Here is a 16,947-nt window from a genome sequence, read left to right as displayed (position 1 = left end):
CTCACTTTCATCCCAAGTCAACTTTTGATTTCAGCTCCTTTTAACCCATATGCATTGGAATGAAATGCTGTTTCTTCAGGACAATGGTGTAACAAATAATGTTGTAGCCTGATACACAGGACCACATATAGTGCAAATGCACAACAATGTTAGACAAAACATACCATAAATACCCAGGGCAGTTCATGCTAACCAGGCAGGACAATAGAACTACTGTTCTGTTGGATGGAATAACACCAATTCACATGCAATTTCTACCAGTTTGTAGTTTCAGTTAAAGACCTGTATTTCCAGGCAAACCATCATGGTCGTACAGGATGTTCACTCAGCCTATTAATAAGAAATTTTTTTCGTTTTAGACCAACAACGTTGGTCTAAAAATTCCAAGACGATATTGATGCATGATGCATTGCATTGTATGTTGATTGCAAATATTGATCTGCAAGTGTTTCATGGTGGGTGGATTTACCATGAAGGATTACAACAGTTTCTGTACTTGGAAAGCTTGATTCATAAATATCTGCTGAAATGCTTCTGTAATCCATCCCTTACGCATGTACACTTTGATACAGGCTCAGTGCGCGGTGCTGGACGTTGGACGTGTAAGTGCTCCGTGTGGTTGCTTTAATTCGTATGTGAACGTGCATGAAGTGGGCGTTCCGTGCTGCTTCTTCTCTACAGGCTGCAATGACACTCATTACGCAGTCCAATATGAGTCACTAAAATATGTCGGATCCATTTATTCATAAAGGATATTCAGAATCGGAAAGCGAACAAAGCGAGATTTTTGTCGTGTGTTTGGAAACAGCAGTGGATGGAAGGTAAGATGGTTTCAGACATTCTGTCTGTCCACCTCCTACAATAAACAATAAGCGTTATGGTGTCTGTCCTATGAGCCCTTCTATTAAATTCGATTATTTCGATTGCCAGATGTTGGAATCCAGCTGATTATAACCGAGGGACAATTATGAGCCTTTTTCTTTTTGTATTTTTTTTTTTTTTTTTTATATATGAAACAATCCAGTGTGCTCCTGGCACACACTGTGTAGTCATGTTTCTTATTTGTTTACATTTAACATAAAATATAGATCATTCATTCAAAAAATAAAAAATAATCTTATCAAATCATCCATGCAGATGATCTCATGAGGATCCACTATCAATGAAATGAAATGAAAAGTTCATCATTTTATTGATATACATGTTTTGCTCATTATAATTTTTTTTTAAACCCTTGCACTGCAGAACAAAACAGCTTCCAGCAGCACAGAATAAGATGAAGAAGAGCTGTGTTTATATACAATATATTGTTTTATGAAAATACATTGTCTCCATTTCCATCCTTCTAAATTATAAAGTCAGTTCTACTAAATCGGAAAGAAATGTAATCTTATCTCACCTGGGACTACTTAACTGCTCAATACTGACTTGATTGTTGTTGGAGATGCACTTTGCAGACTTCTCCATCTCCAGATGATTATTTCCTGGAAATGCATTAGATGTATCATGTAAATCACTGAATATGCACAGCACCTACTGTACATACAGTAGAATATTCACAAAGGCAGTCTAAATTTACGTGTTCTCTTCCACACTCATGAAAACAAGTTGTTGAATAATACATGGACCAGTTTTTATACATGGTCAATATTCAATATTTTCAGCTTATGATGTTTTTTAGTTCAAAATGGTTTCACATTTGGTCACTGGATTCGAACAGGAATTAATTGATGTTCATGCTTGATTTCAAATCATTTTTTAAACACAATCAATTTTTTTATAGAATAAAAAACGTTAGTTGTTACATGCAGTGTGTGAAGAGATAAAAGTGTGTAAACTCACTGTGTGTGAGAGCAAGAAGGGTTCAGAGCACAAGTTCAAAATCATAAGACAGGGAAAATAACACAACAATAAATGTAACAACAAATATTACAACACAACATAGTATACAAACCAAACAAGGAACAAACAAACAGATGAACACTGAAGAGGTGAAAGCAGGCCCGTAACAAAAGCAATGACGCTTGACAACATTAATGAAAGCTCATGACGTGAAAGCAGTGCTTGTGGTGTCAAGAGCATCACCATGTGCTGAGAGCAGGAATTAATGACACTGAGATTATCTTTTCAACAGGAAACACAACTGAGTGGAGTGGTAGCTTAGTGCTTAGGATGTGGGTCCATCACTAAAAGATCATGTGCTCAAGGCCCAAAAATGCGCAGTTGTATGAAATGAGATGTAAGTGGCTCTGGATTATGCTGTTTTTCTTTATTTTTCCACAGAACCCCATTAACAAACAGTGCAGATGGCGTTTATGTCTAGATTCTCCCGATCACGAAGCAATTCAAGGTCTCCTAGCAGAAGGGATTCAGAAAAAGGGTCTCCAGTATTGAGCATCACTGAACTTGAGCGTCTCCTGTACACTGGAAAAACAGCTTGTAATCATGCTGACGAGGTTTGGCCAAGACTCTATATTGGAGACCAGTGAGTACTTTATTCTTCCCAACTTTCAGAAAGTAAATGGCTTGGATATGTACTTCTGTACCTCACATTTGCACCCTCATGATATATAACAGCATATTACATAACCACCTGTTTTTTACCAACAAAAAATCTTTCAGGGACATTGCCTCAAACCGGCAGGAACTTATAAAGCTTGGGATCACGCACATCCTCAATTGTGCACAGAGCAAATGGCGGGGTGGTGCGGAGAACTACGAGGGAATGAATATCACCTACCATGGCATTGAGGCTCACGACTCTCCCTCCTTTGATATGAGTGTCAACTTCTACCCTGCTGCAGAATTCATTCACAAAGCTCTCAGCATGGGAGGTAAGGCTAAATATTGATTAACTTGACAGCATTTTGGGTACATTATCTATAATGGTTGGTAAATCTCCTGCGATCCCTGCTACATTTGCCACATGGGGTCACAACCCAAAAATTGAGAAGCTACAGCATGTGGTAAACTGTTCTTCAATTTATATAGTATATATTTGGCTTTACAGGAACTGTGCTTGTGCACTGTGCAGTAGGGGTTAGTCGTTCAGCTACTCTAGTGCTGGCCTACCTTATGATTCGACAGAACATGACCCTTGTAGAAGCCATTAAGACAGTCAAGGACCACCGAGGTGTCATCCCCAACCGAGGCTTTCTCCGGCAGCTCAGTGGCCTAGACAGCATTCTTCGCGCCAGTCGAAAGACAACCTAAAACCACCGGTAAACTCTGGACACCCATCTCCAAACCCATTGCCTTGGCCAATGTGTGTGCATGTAGTACCATTTTTCATACTGTTGTTCTGTGATCAGTAGAGATGCCTTACTACATTAAGACCTCTTGAGGTGTGCATACTGCCTTATTCAGTGTTAACCCTGACATTTTGTTCAAATGACCACATCACTGACCTCCTTTAACCAGTTTGGTTTCACTTTTCTTGAAGTGGGCTCGCATAAGTATTCACACCCATTGAAGTTCTCCATAGTGTTCTAACCTGGAACTGAAACTTGAGAATATTCATCATTTGAACACATTTGAGTTTGTTGTACACAAAATAGAGAAAATCAACAAAACTGATAAAAGGTTGTGATTGCATAAATATTCACCCCACTGCTGTGAAACCAGTTGCCTGTTGAATGGAGCTGACTTATTTGCAATTAAAGTATCACATCTCAGTTTTTTGGAAGACCTCAAAGTTTACTAGACATTTAAGCCAAAATTCTGTCAAAGCATAAATCAGGGTTTGATTATATGTACAGAAAGGCAGAGCCACGCCTCTAGAGGTCTCTAGTGAAGGCTGTTCACCAAAGGTATGTGTGTCGATAAGGAGTAAGTCCACGGAAGGTGAATACTTATACAAGCCACTATAAGTCAAATCCCAAAGCAAACAAGAAACAGTGAAGGAATTATTGGTGCATATCCAGCTATAGTTCGATGCTATGAGTATGAATGCTGTATTTTAGAGAAACAAGCTTCTGAGTTTTGGCTGGTTATCAGAGTGAAGCTAGAATGGGTTCAATTGTATTCAAATTAGTACAAACAGTCAAGAGAGACCATTCCACTATGTTAGCGAGATTCTTGCAACATACAGTATCTGCTAATAAGCTGCTTGTTTTAAGCTGCTTTTCTCAAATGTCATTTTTTTAAAGATTAGGGTTAGTAATTAAACCATGACCTCATGTTTGACAAAATATTTACACAGACTTTATGCAGCCATCTTGTGTTAGGTGGCTCCTCATGTAGCAGTGACTTGGCCCTTCGCCTTTTGTATGAGTTCATGCAATATACTAGAACTGCAGGAACATCAAAGATGCATCTGTTTTTTCATTCATTTCTGATAATTAGGATTTTGTAGTCAACAGAACATATAAATTATCAAAGAATTTTACAAAACCTTCAATTTTGTCCACCTACACTTACATTTGTCCTGCCTTAACAAGTGGTATTTCATGTAGTATAAAGTATTAGGCTATTATTATACATTGTTTGCATATGAAAGTGTTATTATGTGACTCACCTAAAGGAGAATCATTTAAGGTATGGTTTTAGTGTATTGTTTCTAAGTTTGTTTATATGGTAAATTTTTTAAATCGGGACCACAAAAATTTCAATAAGAGGAACAATACTGCACACCAAATTGTGTCTTATTTGTCTATAGTTTCTCTACACTCTTTAAGATCTGAAAGAGAAACAGATTTCATAGAGTAGTGCTTATACTCTGTGTGTATGTGTATAAATATACAAGCATAGGTATTTCTAAATTCATAAGTAATAAATACCTCAATAGTGTCAGTATTTGTAACATGCTGCATTGGTAATCATTTGCCACCAAGCCATAACTGTGTGGTGTGAATAACCTTGGTGTGATACCAAGGTGTTTAGTATTAGAATTAGCTTACCAAGAATTAGAAATGTGATTATGTACTGTATACTGTATTTTGATTTGAGGTGTCTTGTGAATGGTTCTGTAACATTGTTGGTAACATTTATGGTATCATGACACAATATGTACAACTACAAAATCAACCTTAAAAATAATTATTTGAGTGACAGGCTCTACTACTTTATAACTTGTATCATAAAATCCAAACGTTAATGTCACGTTTATCATCCTACAGCAGCTAAGTACTGTTATAAATGATTACAAAACCAGCAACATCTGTCAAAATGCACTGCCCACATTGTTGATGAAAACACCTTCTGTGTAAAAAATCATTCATCTGATTCTACAAAATACATTGGCTGGGATTTTTACTATAAGATTTTTAATCATCTTGATGAGGAATCATGACAATAACAAATATAATCGAAGGTGGGAAAAAAATCATAATTTCTAAAATAGGAAGAACAATAAGAACGTTCCATTAATATGTACTTATTTTTATGCATTTCATAGATGCAAATTGTTGATGACAGGATTGCATTTAATTCAAACTGAAGTGTGAAATATATTATAATATGTAATCTGTTTGTTTGTGTCCATTTATGATTTGCCAAACTGTATTTCATGTTCTGTGCACATGTTCTCCTTTTTCTATATTACCACTATAATGGACCCTGGTTATATTGATACTTGAATTCTTTTTGGCAGATTTTCTTTTTTTTTTTTTTTTTTCAATTCCACAGTCTATGAAATAAAATTGAGAAATAAAAACAAGACCAAATACAAGGTGTTCATTGTGGGTTTTTTTTTTATGTTGTAGTTGTATTTATTAATGATGCACTAAATGATTTTAACTAATAACTGACGAAAAATACAAATGTTATTAGCACAAATGAATATTAAATAGATACATAAACATTTGTGACATTTGTTTAGGTGGGTTCGAGTAATCTTGCGCAATCATGTCCTTTAGTCAAAGAGCAACTGTGAAACCTGTGAAACCATAAATGCACACAAATATCTTGACTGCAGGAAGTCACCTCCACATAGCAGTTGAGAGACCTTACACATTTTTATGCTCAGCATACAAACACATCCTATACAATTATGTGATTCCATCTTTGTGGCACCACTTTGGAGAAGGCCAATGGCTTATATATAAGTAATGACAGGTGTCCATAAACCTCTGGCCATTTAGCATATGACAAGATATCTCCCAATGCCCCTATGTAGTGCACTAGTCTACCAGCAGGCGTGTGTGTGTGTGTGTGTGTGTGTGTGTGTGTGTGTGTGTGTGTGTGTGTGTGTGTGTGTGTGTGTGTGTGTGTGTGTGTGTGTGTGTGTGTTGCTTAAAACACTCTCCGATTTGGCTAACTCTCTATCGGTGCCATGGTAAGAGTTGAAAACAGTTTTATGATTTTGTTGCATATCATTACGCCCAATTTTTACCTTTATTTTCTTCGCCCTACAAATATGTTACTCTCCAGCTAAAGCTCAGGCTATCGGTTATCTGATACGTTAGCTAGTTAGCCTGCTAAGCAGATCCCAGTTCGTTTTTAACCAACTAACTAACTAACTAACAGTACGTCTGTTACATTCGCTGAATATGTTATTATTTAAACCTAAACCTTCTATACTCTGGTTGGCTAATTAGTTGGATAATTAAAACGTATTTTTTTTTCGCACAAAAGTGCAATCTTCACCACCAGTTAAGAGTATTTTTAACCTGTGGAAAGTTTGTCGTTATGTGCTGAGTTGTTTATGTTGCTGTTATTTATTACAGGCTGGATTGGGTTTATTTATGAACTCTGTCATTAGACCTGTAGCTTGTTAATACAGTAGGTAACGTTTTTGTTTGTTTGTTTGTTTGTTTGTTTGACTTAGAAATTCTTTATACTTGATAGAAATTCTTAAAAGCATCTTTAAAGCATTATGCTTTAAATGGCATAATCAAAATGTGCATCAAATTTGAACTTTATTGAATGATTTATTCCTGTTATACCACTATATATATATATATATATATATATATATATATATATATATATATATATATATATATCACTATTTACCAGTGATTAGAATTTTAACAAATAATTTAATAATAATAATAATAATAATAATAATAATAATAATAAGTTTTTTAAAAATCAATTTATAGTTATATTTTACATTGCTGAAAGTCTACTTCGTGTTTACAATTGCTAAACATTTTACCCTAAAGGAAACCTGACTGAGATGTTTTGGCTCTGATGGTGAAGTAAATGGCAGCTTCGCATGTTACAGAGAAACAGAAAGGTCCTGAAGACTCTCCCATGGGAGAAGAACGTAAAGAAATGTACCATTACAAAGTGTTTACACTGAAGACTCCTTCATCAGTGTTATTTACACATATCCATACTGAATTATCCCCATATCAATGATTCTGTGTTTTTTTTTTTGTTTGTTATATAACAGCACATTTGTTAATCTGCTTATTATTAGGCTTAGATTACGTGCGACATTCAACACCCAGATCCCTGTGAATGGGCTGTAACTAGTAATCTATTAGAACTAATGCACTTATACAAACCAGTGACTTCAATATACGGTCAAAAAAACCCTGTCAGAATCGCTGTCATAGAATAATAATCACAATTTCTTATCAATAAGATTTGATCAATCAATTTAACCTGATTCCTTTTTTTGTATTCTTTTGAAATTGTTTGATCACTAGGCAGGAGGAAAGGCTGGGAAAGACAGTGGCAAAGCCAAGGCTAAGGCGGTGTCCCGGTCTCAGAGAGCTGGTCTTCAGGTGTGTGTTTCTGTCACACAATTAATGCTGTTCTTGCCTAGGACTCATTTTAAAGTGTGCTTTGTGGTTTGTGTTTGAAGTTTCCTGTAGGTCGTATCCACAGACACTTAAAAACACGAACTACGAGCCATGGACGTGTCGGTGCCACCGCCGCAGTGTATAGTGCTGCCATCTTGGAGTACCTCACTGCTGAGGTAACATTTAATCCAATTACCACTGACTGACTGTATTCCCACTTACACATGTGTGTCCTGTTTATAATGTATATGATTCATATATATTACACTGATGTCATGTCAGCTTTTCCTTGTATGTACGGGGCTAGGTGCTGGAGTTAGCTGGTAATGCCTCAAAGGACTTGAAGGTGAAACGCATCACTCCCAGGCATTTACAGCTTGCCATTCGTGGCGATGAAGAGCTGGATTCGCTTATCAAAGCAACAATTGCTGGTGGAGGTCAGTTTAACATCTTTTTGTTCTACACAATGCCTCGTCCACTTGAAAGATTGTCTCAAGGGATGATTAAGGGAAAGTGCCATATTACATTTGATGATATGATGCATTAAATCTGATAAGGAAGATATTCTTCTGTTGCATATGAAGTCAATGAAGTGATTTATTTTGCACGTATGTGAAAGCATCACTTTAACTCAAGACATCTTTCATTTAAACCTGAAGAGAAGTAAAGCTATTGTGGGTAATGTAGATTATTATTTTAAGAGACTTTTAACACTGCATTGCCGTCCTAATTGTAGCAGTGCCATTTCTATACTTGTTTCAAGACTGATTACCCATGTAATTAATTTTATTTACATTCTTGTGTGTTTTCTTGTGTCCCTACAGGTGTGATTCCTCACATTCACAAGTCTCTGATTGGAAAGAAGGGCCAACAGAAACCTGCATAGAAAGTCTGCATAGTTTTGTCAGTCAGTATTTTCAGGGCATTTGTTTTATGTTTTATCTTTTTGTCTGGCTATTTTGTACACAACGAATTAACAGTGTTAACAAAGGCATGTGTGCATTCTTAATGTATTTCTGCAACACTTGCATCAGTTTTATACATAAAGACTTTTCTTAAATATTGTGTTTCTGCCGTTGTTTCATTCCAGCACTGGCTTTAATTACTTTTATACTCATACTAAGGATATTGGGTTTAAATAGTCATTGTAATTATGATTTTGACTCATTTTACACTGATTGAGACCACAGCCACTGAAAATTAAAAACTGAAGAGATTTCTTTAGTTAGTGTCAAAACAATCGCATATTATTAACGTTACGAAAAATTCAGACCTGAGAATTCAGCAGCACTTGTGGTATAACTTCATGTATATCATAGGTGACAGATGGTTTATAATTAACTTTGTACATCATGCAAATTCTACATTAAGTTCAGTTTGGTTTTGGATCATTGTACTATACTATTTTTATAAATGCAGTAAAACATGTCTAAGGACCAAACTGAAATCCAAATAAACAGATAAACATTTATTATACATATAAACATGAACAAAATATATCTTTACAGATTTAAGCATTTACAATGGTGTCTTAAATATTCCACAGTATGAGAAAAAAATACATTCGTTATTGCACTCCACCCTGCATTACAAAATTGAGAGGACATGCTTCATTAAAACAGATTCATCTGAAGTCCGTGTGGCTCAAATCAGCATGTTCATTGTGAGCTGAAGTACTGGTGAGAGTATGGCTGGTATGGCTGCATGAGAGCTGGGTTGCTAGGGGCCACAGGAAGACCCTGAGGACATCTGTATTGGTAGAGAGCATTGGCAGACAGAGTTGGTACAACAGAAGGGGTGTAATGGATGTTTGGGGGGCACATGTAAGGACTCGGGCCCTCTTGTGCTGGGTAGTAACTTGGGTAAGGTGCCGGTCTGAAGGATTGGAGTTCGGGGAAATGCATGAGCTGTGATGCCACATTGGCTTGACAGGCATGTGCTAGGGCGTCCTGCACCGTCCTTTTCAGCTTCATTCGTCTGTTCTGAAACCAGTTCCTGATCTGTGGGGTGACATAGTAATTAGTTTACAATGACCCTGTTCATCATAATGACCTGTGTGTCAGTACAGCTAGATCACTTTTTAAGCAATTCACAGTAGTTATGTAATAAAACATGACATGATCAACACCAGGATGTTGTTGCCATCCCCTATGTTGAGTATATTCTAATAACACAATGTCACCAAGGATTTTATTCTTTTTATATTAGCCTTGATACTACTCAAACTACTCCTTTAAGGCAAAACTGCTCACCTGTTTATCAGAGAGATTGAGCCTCTTGCACAGCTCAGCTTTGTCTTGAGCTCCCAGATAAGCGTTCCTCTTGAATGCTCTCTCTAAACTCTCGATTTGTTCAGCTGTGAAGGCTGTTCTAGCTCGCCGCCCTGTACCAGGAGACGTTGAAGCTGCTGGCTCCTTGGAGGCCATGGGTGAGAGAGAACGCCCGCCTTCACTCTCATACCCAGATGTCTCTTCCTCCTCTGTCCCACTGCTGAAGCCTAACTCTGGTGCTGGAATGAAGAAAATGTGGAAAGGAAATTGAATGAGACCATTAGAACCATCTCTTTATTGGAAACAAATGTTTTAGAAACAGATAAATAGTACATTTAAGTAAAAACATGCAGCGAATGTGCTTATACATTTTCAGTGACCCATGATCTACAACTAATATATTCATAAAAGTTAGTTCTTTGAATTAATACAATATTAGAACCTATCAATTTTAGTTTTTAACTGCTAAAATCAAATACTTCCTTACAGATTTTTGCTATTTTACTATGGATGTAATTGATTAAGATCTTACCATGCTGGAGGTTCTCAGTGTTGTTCATGCCAGGCTCTTTCTTTGGCAAAGTAATGCAGCTTTGTGCTGGCCCCATTGGCTCAGACTGGATCTGCTGGGTTTCCATGCTATCTACTCTCCTGCTGTAGAAACCAGGGAGAGTTTCTGGAACAGTCCCAGAGGTGCTGGCTCTCTCAGAGGCCATGGAGCTGCAGGAACTGGAATAGCTCACTGCATTAGGGCTTGATGGAGATCTAGCACTGCTCTGGCTGCTTTGGGAGAGCCATTCGACGGAAAAGTGTCCTTTCATCATTCCACCTGTAGTCCAGAAAAAAGAAAATTATCCAGGCAATGAAAATGAATAAAAATGCTTCTTTCTGCTAAGATTCCTGGTCCTGGGTCTGGATCGACAGGCAGTAGAGTTGTCTAAAGCGTGGAGTCCTGAGACTTAGTGAATGAGGTAGAGTTCTGTTTGTCTTTGGATAGGTGATAACCACCTCCAGTGCAGGTCCTGGGGTATTTATAGGGCTAATCCTGGCTCATTTACAATTGACTGTAGGCCAGGATCAAAGGAAACATCCTCCCTACTCTGCTCCCCACCCCTTGAGTTTTCACAAGTGTGGTAATTAAGACGTCTCAATCGCCTCTGAATGAGCCCATTAATTCCTGGCTCCAGTAAGTCTGGTGATGCACCAAGATCCCCCTCCCAACTTCCAAAACCATCTCTGATCCTGTCTCCTCTCTGATGGTAGAGCGTCTGTCTGTGTTTACATATTCTTATATGTGCTTTGATAACAGTTGATCTCCATTGTATAAAAAAATTGGATATAGAGTAGTTATTCAAATCGCAACTATTGCTAATTTATATTTGGATTACAGTCATTCTAAGATCTTTTTGGTAAACTTGTATAGAGGATGTTATTTCTTTAGACAAATAAACAAAAATATTTTATAGGCTATATAGTTAATCAACAAAATATGTACATCTGCAGTTAAATAGGAAATAATGAAAAATAAACATACTGTGTAGTTTCCAAAATGGCTGCAACAAATAGCTAAACTATTATTATACACGTAAATATCTATGAATATGTGGGTTATAAAAATGATTTGTCCTGAAGGGTTATGTGTTATTTTATAATTATTTTACAGTTTTATTATATTGTATGCAATTAGCACTAGTCTCTCACAAAAGAGGTGGTGTTTATTGTATATTATGTGCCTTTAATTTACATATACCTGATTACTGTATATTCACCATATGTGTTTCAAGGTAGTACGGTCTTGATATACTGTGTAAATAATAAATAACCCTGATTTAATCTGTAAATCCATACCCAAGATCGATCGATCTATCTATCTATCTATCTATCTATCTATCTATCTATCTATCTATCTATCTGTCTGTCTGTCTGTCTGTCTGTCCACAGCAATCTTTTTATCTTCTCTATCCATGCCCTTTTCATCCCTATAAATCATTTCCAAAAATCATGCCTATGATGATGACGCACGCAAACGCACACACAACCCACGGGTGTTTGTGGTCCTTGTGAGGTCCTCCACTGAGTCATGTAACACTATATTCGGAGCAATCTAATTGATTTTTTTTATAGTTTATTACTTGTGTAGTAATATTGTGTAACATTACCTTTACAAAGCCTCAAAATATAAGATGCGCCGCCGCAAGATCAAGATTATTATCTCTCTCTCCTCTCTCTCTCACACACACATACACACACACACACACACACACACACACACACACTGTGAGTAGCTGTAAATGTGCCTCATTGGCCCCTGCTTTATGCACTCTTTAAGTCGGTATTGGTATCAAAGCCCACTGCTCCTTTGAAGTGCCAGTAAGCGGTTAATGGCCGATTACAGAAACACTACACATAGTGCCGAGACAGCAGTCTGGCCCAATCCGACCTCTCATCCAGATAAACACAGCCCTATTCCCTAGCCGAAAGTGAATGAAACACAGCCACTGTGACCAACAAAACCCGCGTAATTACGCACTAACAATTTACAACACTATTGAGTAGGATCTAAAATGTCTCTAAATGTTTATCCAGGGATTAAATTGCTCAATATAATTAATCACCACAACGCCAAATACAGGTCTGATTGCAAATGACAATCTCCATCACTGTTTAGGATCGAATGATTGATTGATTGATTTGATTTGATCCCTTTATATATGATGGCGCCATGTGAGGGGATTTTGTATACAAAAAAAGCGACTTTTTAGATTTACATTTACAGCATTTGGCAGACGCCCTTATCCTTTTTAAAGACAATGTTTTATGATATGATATAACTCATGTGATGTGTGTAAAAGCTGTATCTTATGTTCCTGTTAAGTTGTAAGAAGTTCAAATGAATTGAAGTGGCCTTATATCACTTCAGACTATTAACCACTTGACCCGTTACACATTAAGGGCACATAAATAGACATATAATACAAATTTGATATGAGTATATTTTCATATTAGTACTTTTTTAAGTGTTCCATTTTTTAGAGAAAACAACACGATGTGGCCAAATGTTTGGGAAATTCTGACCATCACACCTGTATGTGATTGTTGTTCTGTTAAGGCTTTCCACTAGATTTTGGAGCATGGCTGTGGGGATTTGTGCTCATTCAGCCAGAAAAGCATTAGTGAGTTCAGTCAGGCAATGAAATCGAGCGAGGAGGCATGGAGCACAGACAGCATTCCAGTTGATCCCAAAGGTGTTCAGTAGTGTCAGGGCTCTGTCTTTGTGCACATGGACCTTTTCATGTTGGAGCATGTTTGGGCCTCTTAGTTCCAGTGAAGGGAAATTGTAATGCAACAGCATACAAAGATGTCCTATACAATTGTGTGCTTCTAACGTTATTGCTAACAGTTTGAGCAAGGCTTACATATGGGTGTGATGGTCAGATGCCGATAAACTTTTAGTTCTCTAGTGTATTTCTACTTTTCCCATAGTGGAAGATATGAAGCTCTTGTGTTAGCCATATTGACATATTGATATTAACCAATATTAAAAACCTAATTGCAAGATGTCATTTATACAAGACCTTGACAATATAAGGCAACGATTCTCAAAATGGGGTCTCTAAATTATTTTTCACTCTTTACACTGGTGGACTATTTAGCCCACTGTTTTTAACCTTGTTGTTCTAATCATAAAGTACCTATAAATATTCAGTCCCTCTAGGATTTTGCTTTGAGTTTTTCGTGATTGTTATTTTTTTATATTCACTAATATTTTGCAGAAAACTATTTGTATTGGCTAAATTGAGAGCACAAGAGTCTTCTTCTATCAGTGAAGATTCGTATGTAAATACTTTCTATGAAAGCTGTGCTTATGTTGGAAGGATGTGAATTGAAGAGTTTTGGCTGAATGTGCTGATTGGAACAGACTGGATATCATATAAGTCACCAAAATATGTAATCTTTAAATATTGGAAGTTACCGTTACAGTTAAAGGGCTCTTTGGCTTTGACAACTCTTGCTATAAAGTGCTAGTTCCAAAAGGCCTGTTCTGAATAAAAAAAAGACTGACCATGTGTGATATGTGCTACACCCAGTCATTTGCTTTATTACGAAATGATTTGCTCTTTTATGTTAAAAAACCCAGATTGCTCCTTTATTCAAATGAACAGCACCTAACTTTCACTATTTATGACTTCAAAGGGTAGATAACTCTCTCTCATCATATCTATGCTGCTATCTCTCTCCTGCTCTTTCAGTTAAAGGCCACAACAAAACCCAGATCTCATGCCTGTCTGGATCTGCTGCTGAGTTCTCCTGGGTGCTGCAGGGGAGTTTCTATACTCCCAAGTGGAATGCGTGGAGAGGGGGACAGTCGCCAGCTCGGTTCCAGCTTCTTTAGGTCGTCAGATGTGATAAAGAAGTGGAATGACTTTGATGTGAGTGGTAACACAGAGAGATACCGAGAAATAGAGAAAGACAGTGAGACAGGGATACAGTACAGACAGCAGTATGGTTTTATGGAGCACAGACGGGAGGAGCAGGAGACGCCGTGTCCACCTCCTGTCCCCGTGATCTTGCCATCAAAGCGCAGATTACAGTCTGTATGTGTTGTCTGCTACTGGGATGATATGGTGTGGTCAGGATAATGAGACTGCTAAGCAGGTGTTGTGACTAATTTAATGCAGAAAACAGATAGGCTTTACATGCTAAATCAATCTTAAATCTGATTCAAACTGTACACTTGTGACTCGAGGCTACTACTACCTGAGAAGAAGGGTTTCCATGTGACTAATAAAATTAACTTTATAATTTAACTAATTCCATAGATTAAGATGCAAATGTAGAAGCACTTTTTATTATATACCAAGATACCAATATATATATATCTATCACACACAGTATTCAGTTACTACCTCTATTTATGATATATTTATTTCTTCTTTAAATTGACCTACTTTGTACTTCAGTTTTATTCCTTACTTTATTAGATTTTTTATCCTCTAATAATTGGCTTTTTTTTAATATCAAGGACAGTAGTAAAAGCATTTCACTACATGTCGTACCATGTATGATTGTGTATGTGACGAATAACATCTGAATTTGAAGATTGTCTCGATAGTAGTTGCAGTCAGGTTTAGGACCCTCAAGAGTTGCTTTGGTGTCATTATTTCTGTAAATCTATTGCGCAGTAGTGCATCCCTGTTAGTATTAGACCCTGTCAGTGCAATGAAAGTGTCACTCATTTGGTGCCCCCTCCCTCCCAGTCAGTCTTTAGAGCCAGTACAGACGACAGTCTCTTAGAGTAAATGGGCTCCAGCCGTGATCGCCTTTGATTGCCTTCACTAATCCCCTTTCATCTCTAATGGGTGCTGTTTGCTGCCCTGTTAGGGACGTAAACGTATCATGCCTTCCTTGCCTGGCTGGCCCTCGTCCATGAAAACAGTGATCGAAGACACCTAAGGTTTTCTGTTGAGCAACCCGGAGCCGTCATATTTCACACAGGATGGGAACACCCCGTATAGCTTTATTAGATGTGAGAGGGTAATCAGGGTAATGTTCTGATATACACAGTTGCACAAGGTGTGAGCTCATCCACATCACAGCTGTTTTCTTTCTTTTTTTTTGGCTTGGAGAACTTAGGTTTTGTTTCCAGTTAATGGTCATATATATATATATATATATTACCATATAAAACCTCCTCCTTTTTTAATATAAATGTTGTTTGGTGAGTTTATTATTTAATGTATTCTGCATTGGTGTGCCATTAAGGGAAAAAAAAACAAAAAAGACATTTTCAGTCAGAATTTCGAAATGTTATTCTATTATATGTGCTTTTTTATTTTTTTTTCCCTAAAATTCTATTATAAATTTTAGAACATCGGCTTTGCTTCACAGAATTTCAACGAAAAGTTTGCTCTGTTCTCTAAAAGCCAAACAGCAACTACTTGATCGAACAGAACTACTTAATCGAATATAATTTTGTTTGTTTAATTAAAAGCAGCCCTGAGACCCTGTCTCCTTGTACTTTTTCTCCAACTTTCAGTTCATCTTATAATCACATCATTTTGACTACAATACTTCCATTAACCCTTCCCTATTAATTGTAATCAGCAGTCACTTTAAAGAGGGAACCCGGTGGGTCTCATTAAAAAAAAAAAGCTGTGGTTATTTGACAAACAAAAAGAGGGAGTGTGTGAAAGGACTCAGGATGTCGGCTTTGAGGTTGAATCCACTCAGACCTGCGGCCCCTGAGCTAGAGACGAATGCTGACTCCAAGTGACTAACGTCTTCTGCCCGTCCTTGCTGGATGACAAAGACATCACACTGTTGTCGTCTCCTATTCACAAGACTTTTGCTTTCACGCTCAAGGGCTGGGAAAGAAAAAAGTGTGAAGAAGGGATTAAGGCCCATTGAGCATCACTGACACCCTCCACCCCACCTTTCACACGGATCCACATACGAAACTCCCAGAGCAGGTCGCGTAGGAGCCGAGGAACTGCTGACATGTTTGTGAATGGGATATGAAAAGAGGGTCAGGACAGTCTATACTGGGGAGGGGGGAAAGCTACATTTGCGGCTTTCCTTTTCCTGTTAAAGGGTGGTGTCATGAACGCTACAAGGTGCTAGGCTGGCTTTTGAAGTTCAAAGGACCTCAGTTAGGTCGCTTGCGAAAGCTGGATGGAAGTTTATGACTGTTTTAACCGCTTCGACTGGTTTCATGCATAAATGAGGCTCAACAAATCCTAGAAACACTCAAAAACCAAAGAGACTATAAGACTTGTTATAACATTTGCGACATTTAAAAATGGTTATGTCGAAGATGTCATGATAAAAAAAAGGAACATTTTCTGTAGTGGAACTGAACAATACTAAAAAACTGAACCACAAACACGTAAAAATTTAAATTAGGAAAAATACAGCACAGATTTGTGCTCCAAAACAAAGAATTCAACATAAAAACCTACAGTATACTAAACCTACTATAACTC

At 37.4% G+C, this 16,947-nt stretch overlaps 3 protein-coding genes across 5 annotated transcripts; 2 read left to right on the top strand and 1 right to left on the bottom strand.

Moving 5' to 3' along the window:
* Positions 1 to 696: 696 nt before the first annotated feature.
* On the top strand, positions 697 to 5,549 carry LOC132863243 (dual specificity protein phosphatase 26). Its single transcript, XM_060895945.1, has 4 exons — positions 697 to 821; positions 2,284 to 2,485; positions 2,623 to 2,834; positions 3,011 to 5,549. The coding sequence occupies exons 2-4, from the start codon at positions 2,307 to 2,309 to the stop codon at positions 3,211 to 3,213; spliced, it is 594 nt and encodes a 197-aa protein (XP_060751928.1). The 5' UTR covers positions 697 to 821; positions 2,284 to 2,306; the 3' UTR covers positions 3,214 to 5,549.
* A 608-nt stretch (positions 5,550 to 6,157) lies between these two features.
* LOC132863205 (histone H2A.V) lies at positions 6,158 to 8,754 on the top strand. Of its 3 annotated transcripts, XM_060895877.1 has the most exons (7): positions 6,208 to 6,274; positions 6,666 to 6,720; positions 7,107 to 7,210; positions 7,599 to 7,676; positions 7,757 to 7,870; positions 8,002 to 8,131; positions 8,519 to 8,754. In XM_060895877.1, the coding sequence occupies exons 3-7, from the start codon at positions 7,160 to 7,162 to the stop codon at positions 8,578 to 8,580; spliced, it is 435 nt and encodes a 144-aa protein (XP_060751860.1). In that variant the 5' UTR covers positions 6,208 to 6,274; positions 6,666 to 6,720; positions 7,107 to 7,159; the 3' UTR covers positions 8,581 to 8,754. The 3 variants fall into 3 exon arrangements, with proteins under 3 accessions (XP_060751862.1, XP_060751860.1, XP_060751861.1); XM_060895879.1 differs by lacking the exons at positions 6,666 to 6,720; positions 7,107 to 7,210 and having other exon boundaries at positions 6,158 to 6,274; XM_060895878.1 differs by lacking the exons at positions 6,208 to 6,274; positions 6,666 to 6,720 and having other exon boundaries at positions 7,040 to 7,210.
* A 598-nt stretch (positions 8,755 to 9,352) lies between these two features.
* ved (ventrally expressed dharma/bozozok antagonist) lies at positions 9,353 to 10,785 on the bottom strand. The gene is made up of 3 exons (XM_060895464.1): positions 10,497 to 10,785; positions 9,947 to 10,203; positions 9,353 to 9,694 (listed from the first exon to the last, which is right to left on the bottom strand). Exons 1-3 carry the CDS (start codon positions 10,783 to 10,785, stop codon positions 9,353 to 9,355), a joined length of 888 nt encoding a protein of 295 aa, XP_060751447.1.
* Positions 10,786 to 16,947: the final 6,162 nt, after the last annotated feature.

The sequence above is a fragment of the Tachysurus vachellii genome, chromosome 20 (genome assembly GCF_030014155.1).
Source record: "Tachysurus vachellii isolate PV-2020 chromosome 20, HZAU_Pvac_v1, whole genome shotgun sequence".
Lineage (NCBI taxonomy): Eukaryota > Metazoa > Chordata > Actinopteri > Siluriformes > Bagridae > Tachysurus > Tachysurus vachellii.
The sequence above is the reverse complement of the archived record's forward strand: the minus strand, read 5'-3'. Positions and strand labels throughout refer to the sequence as shown.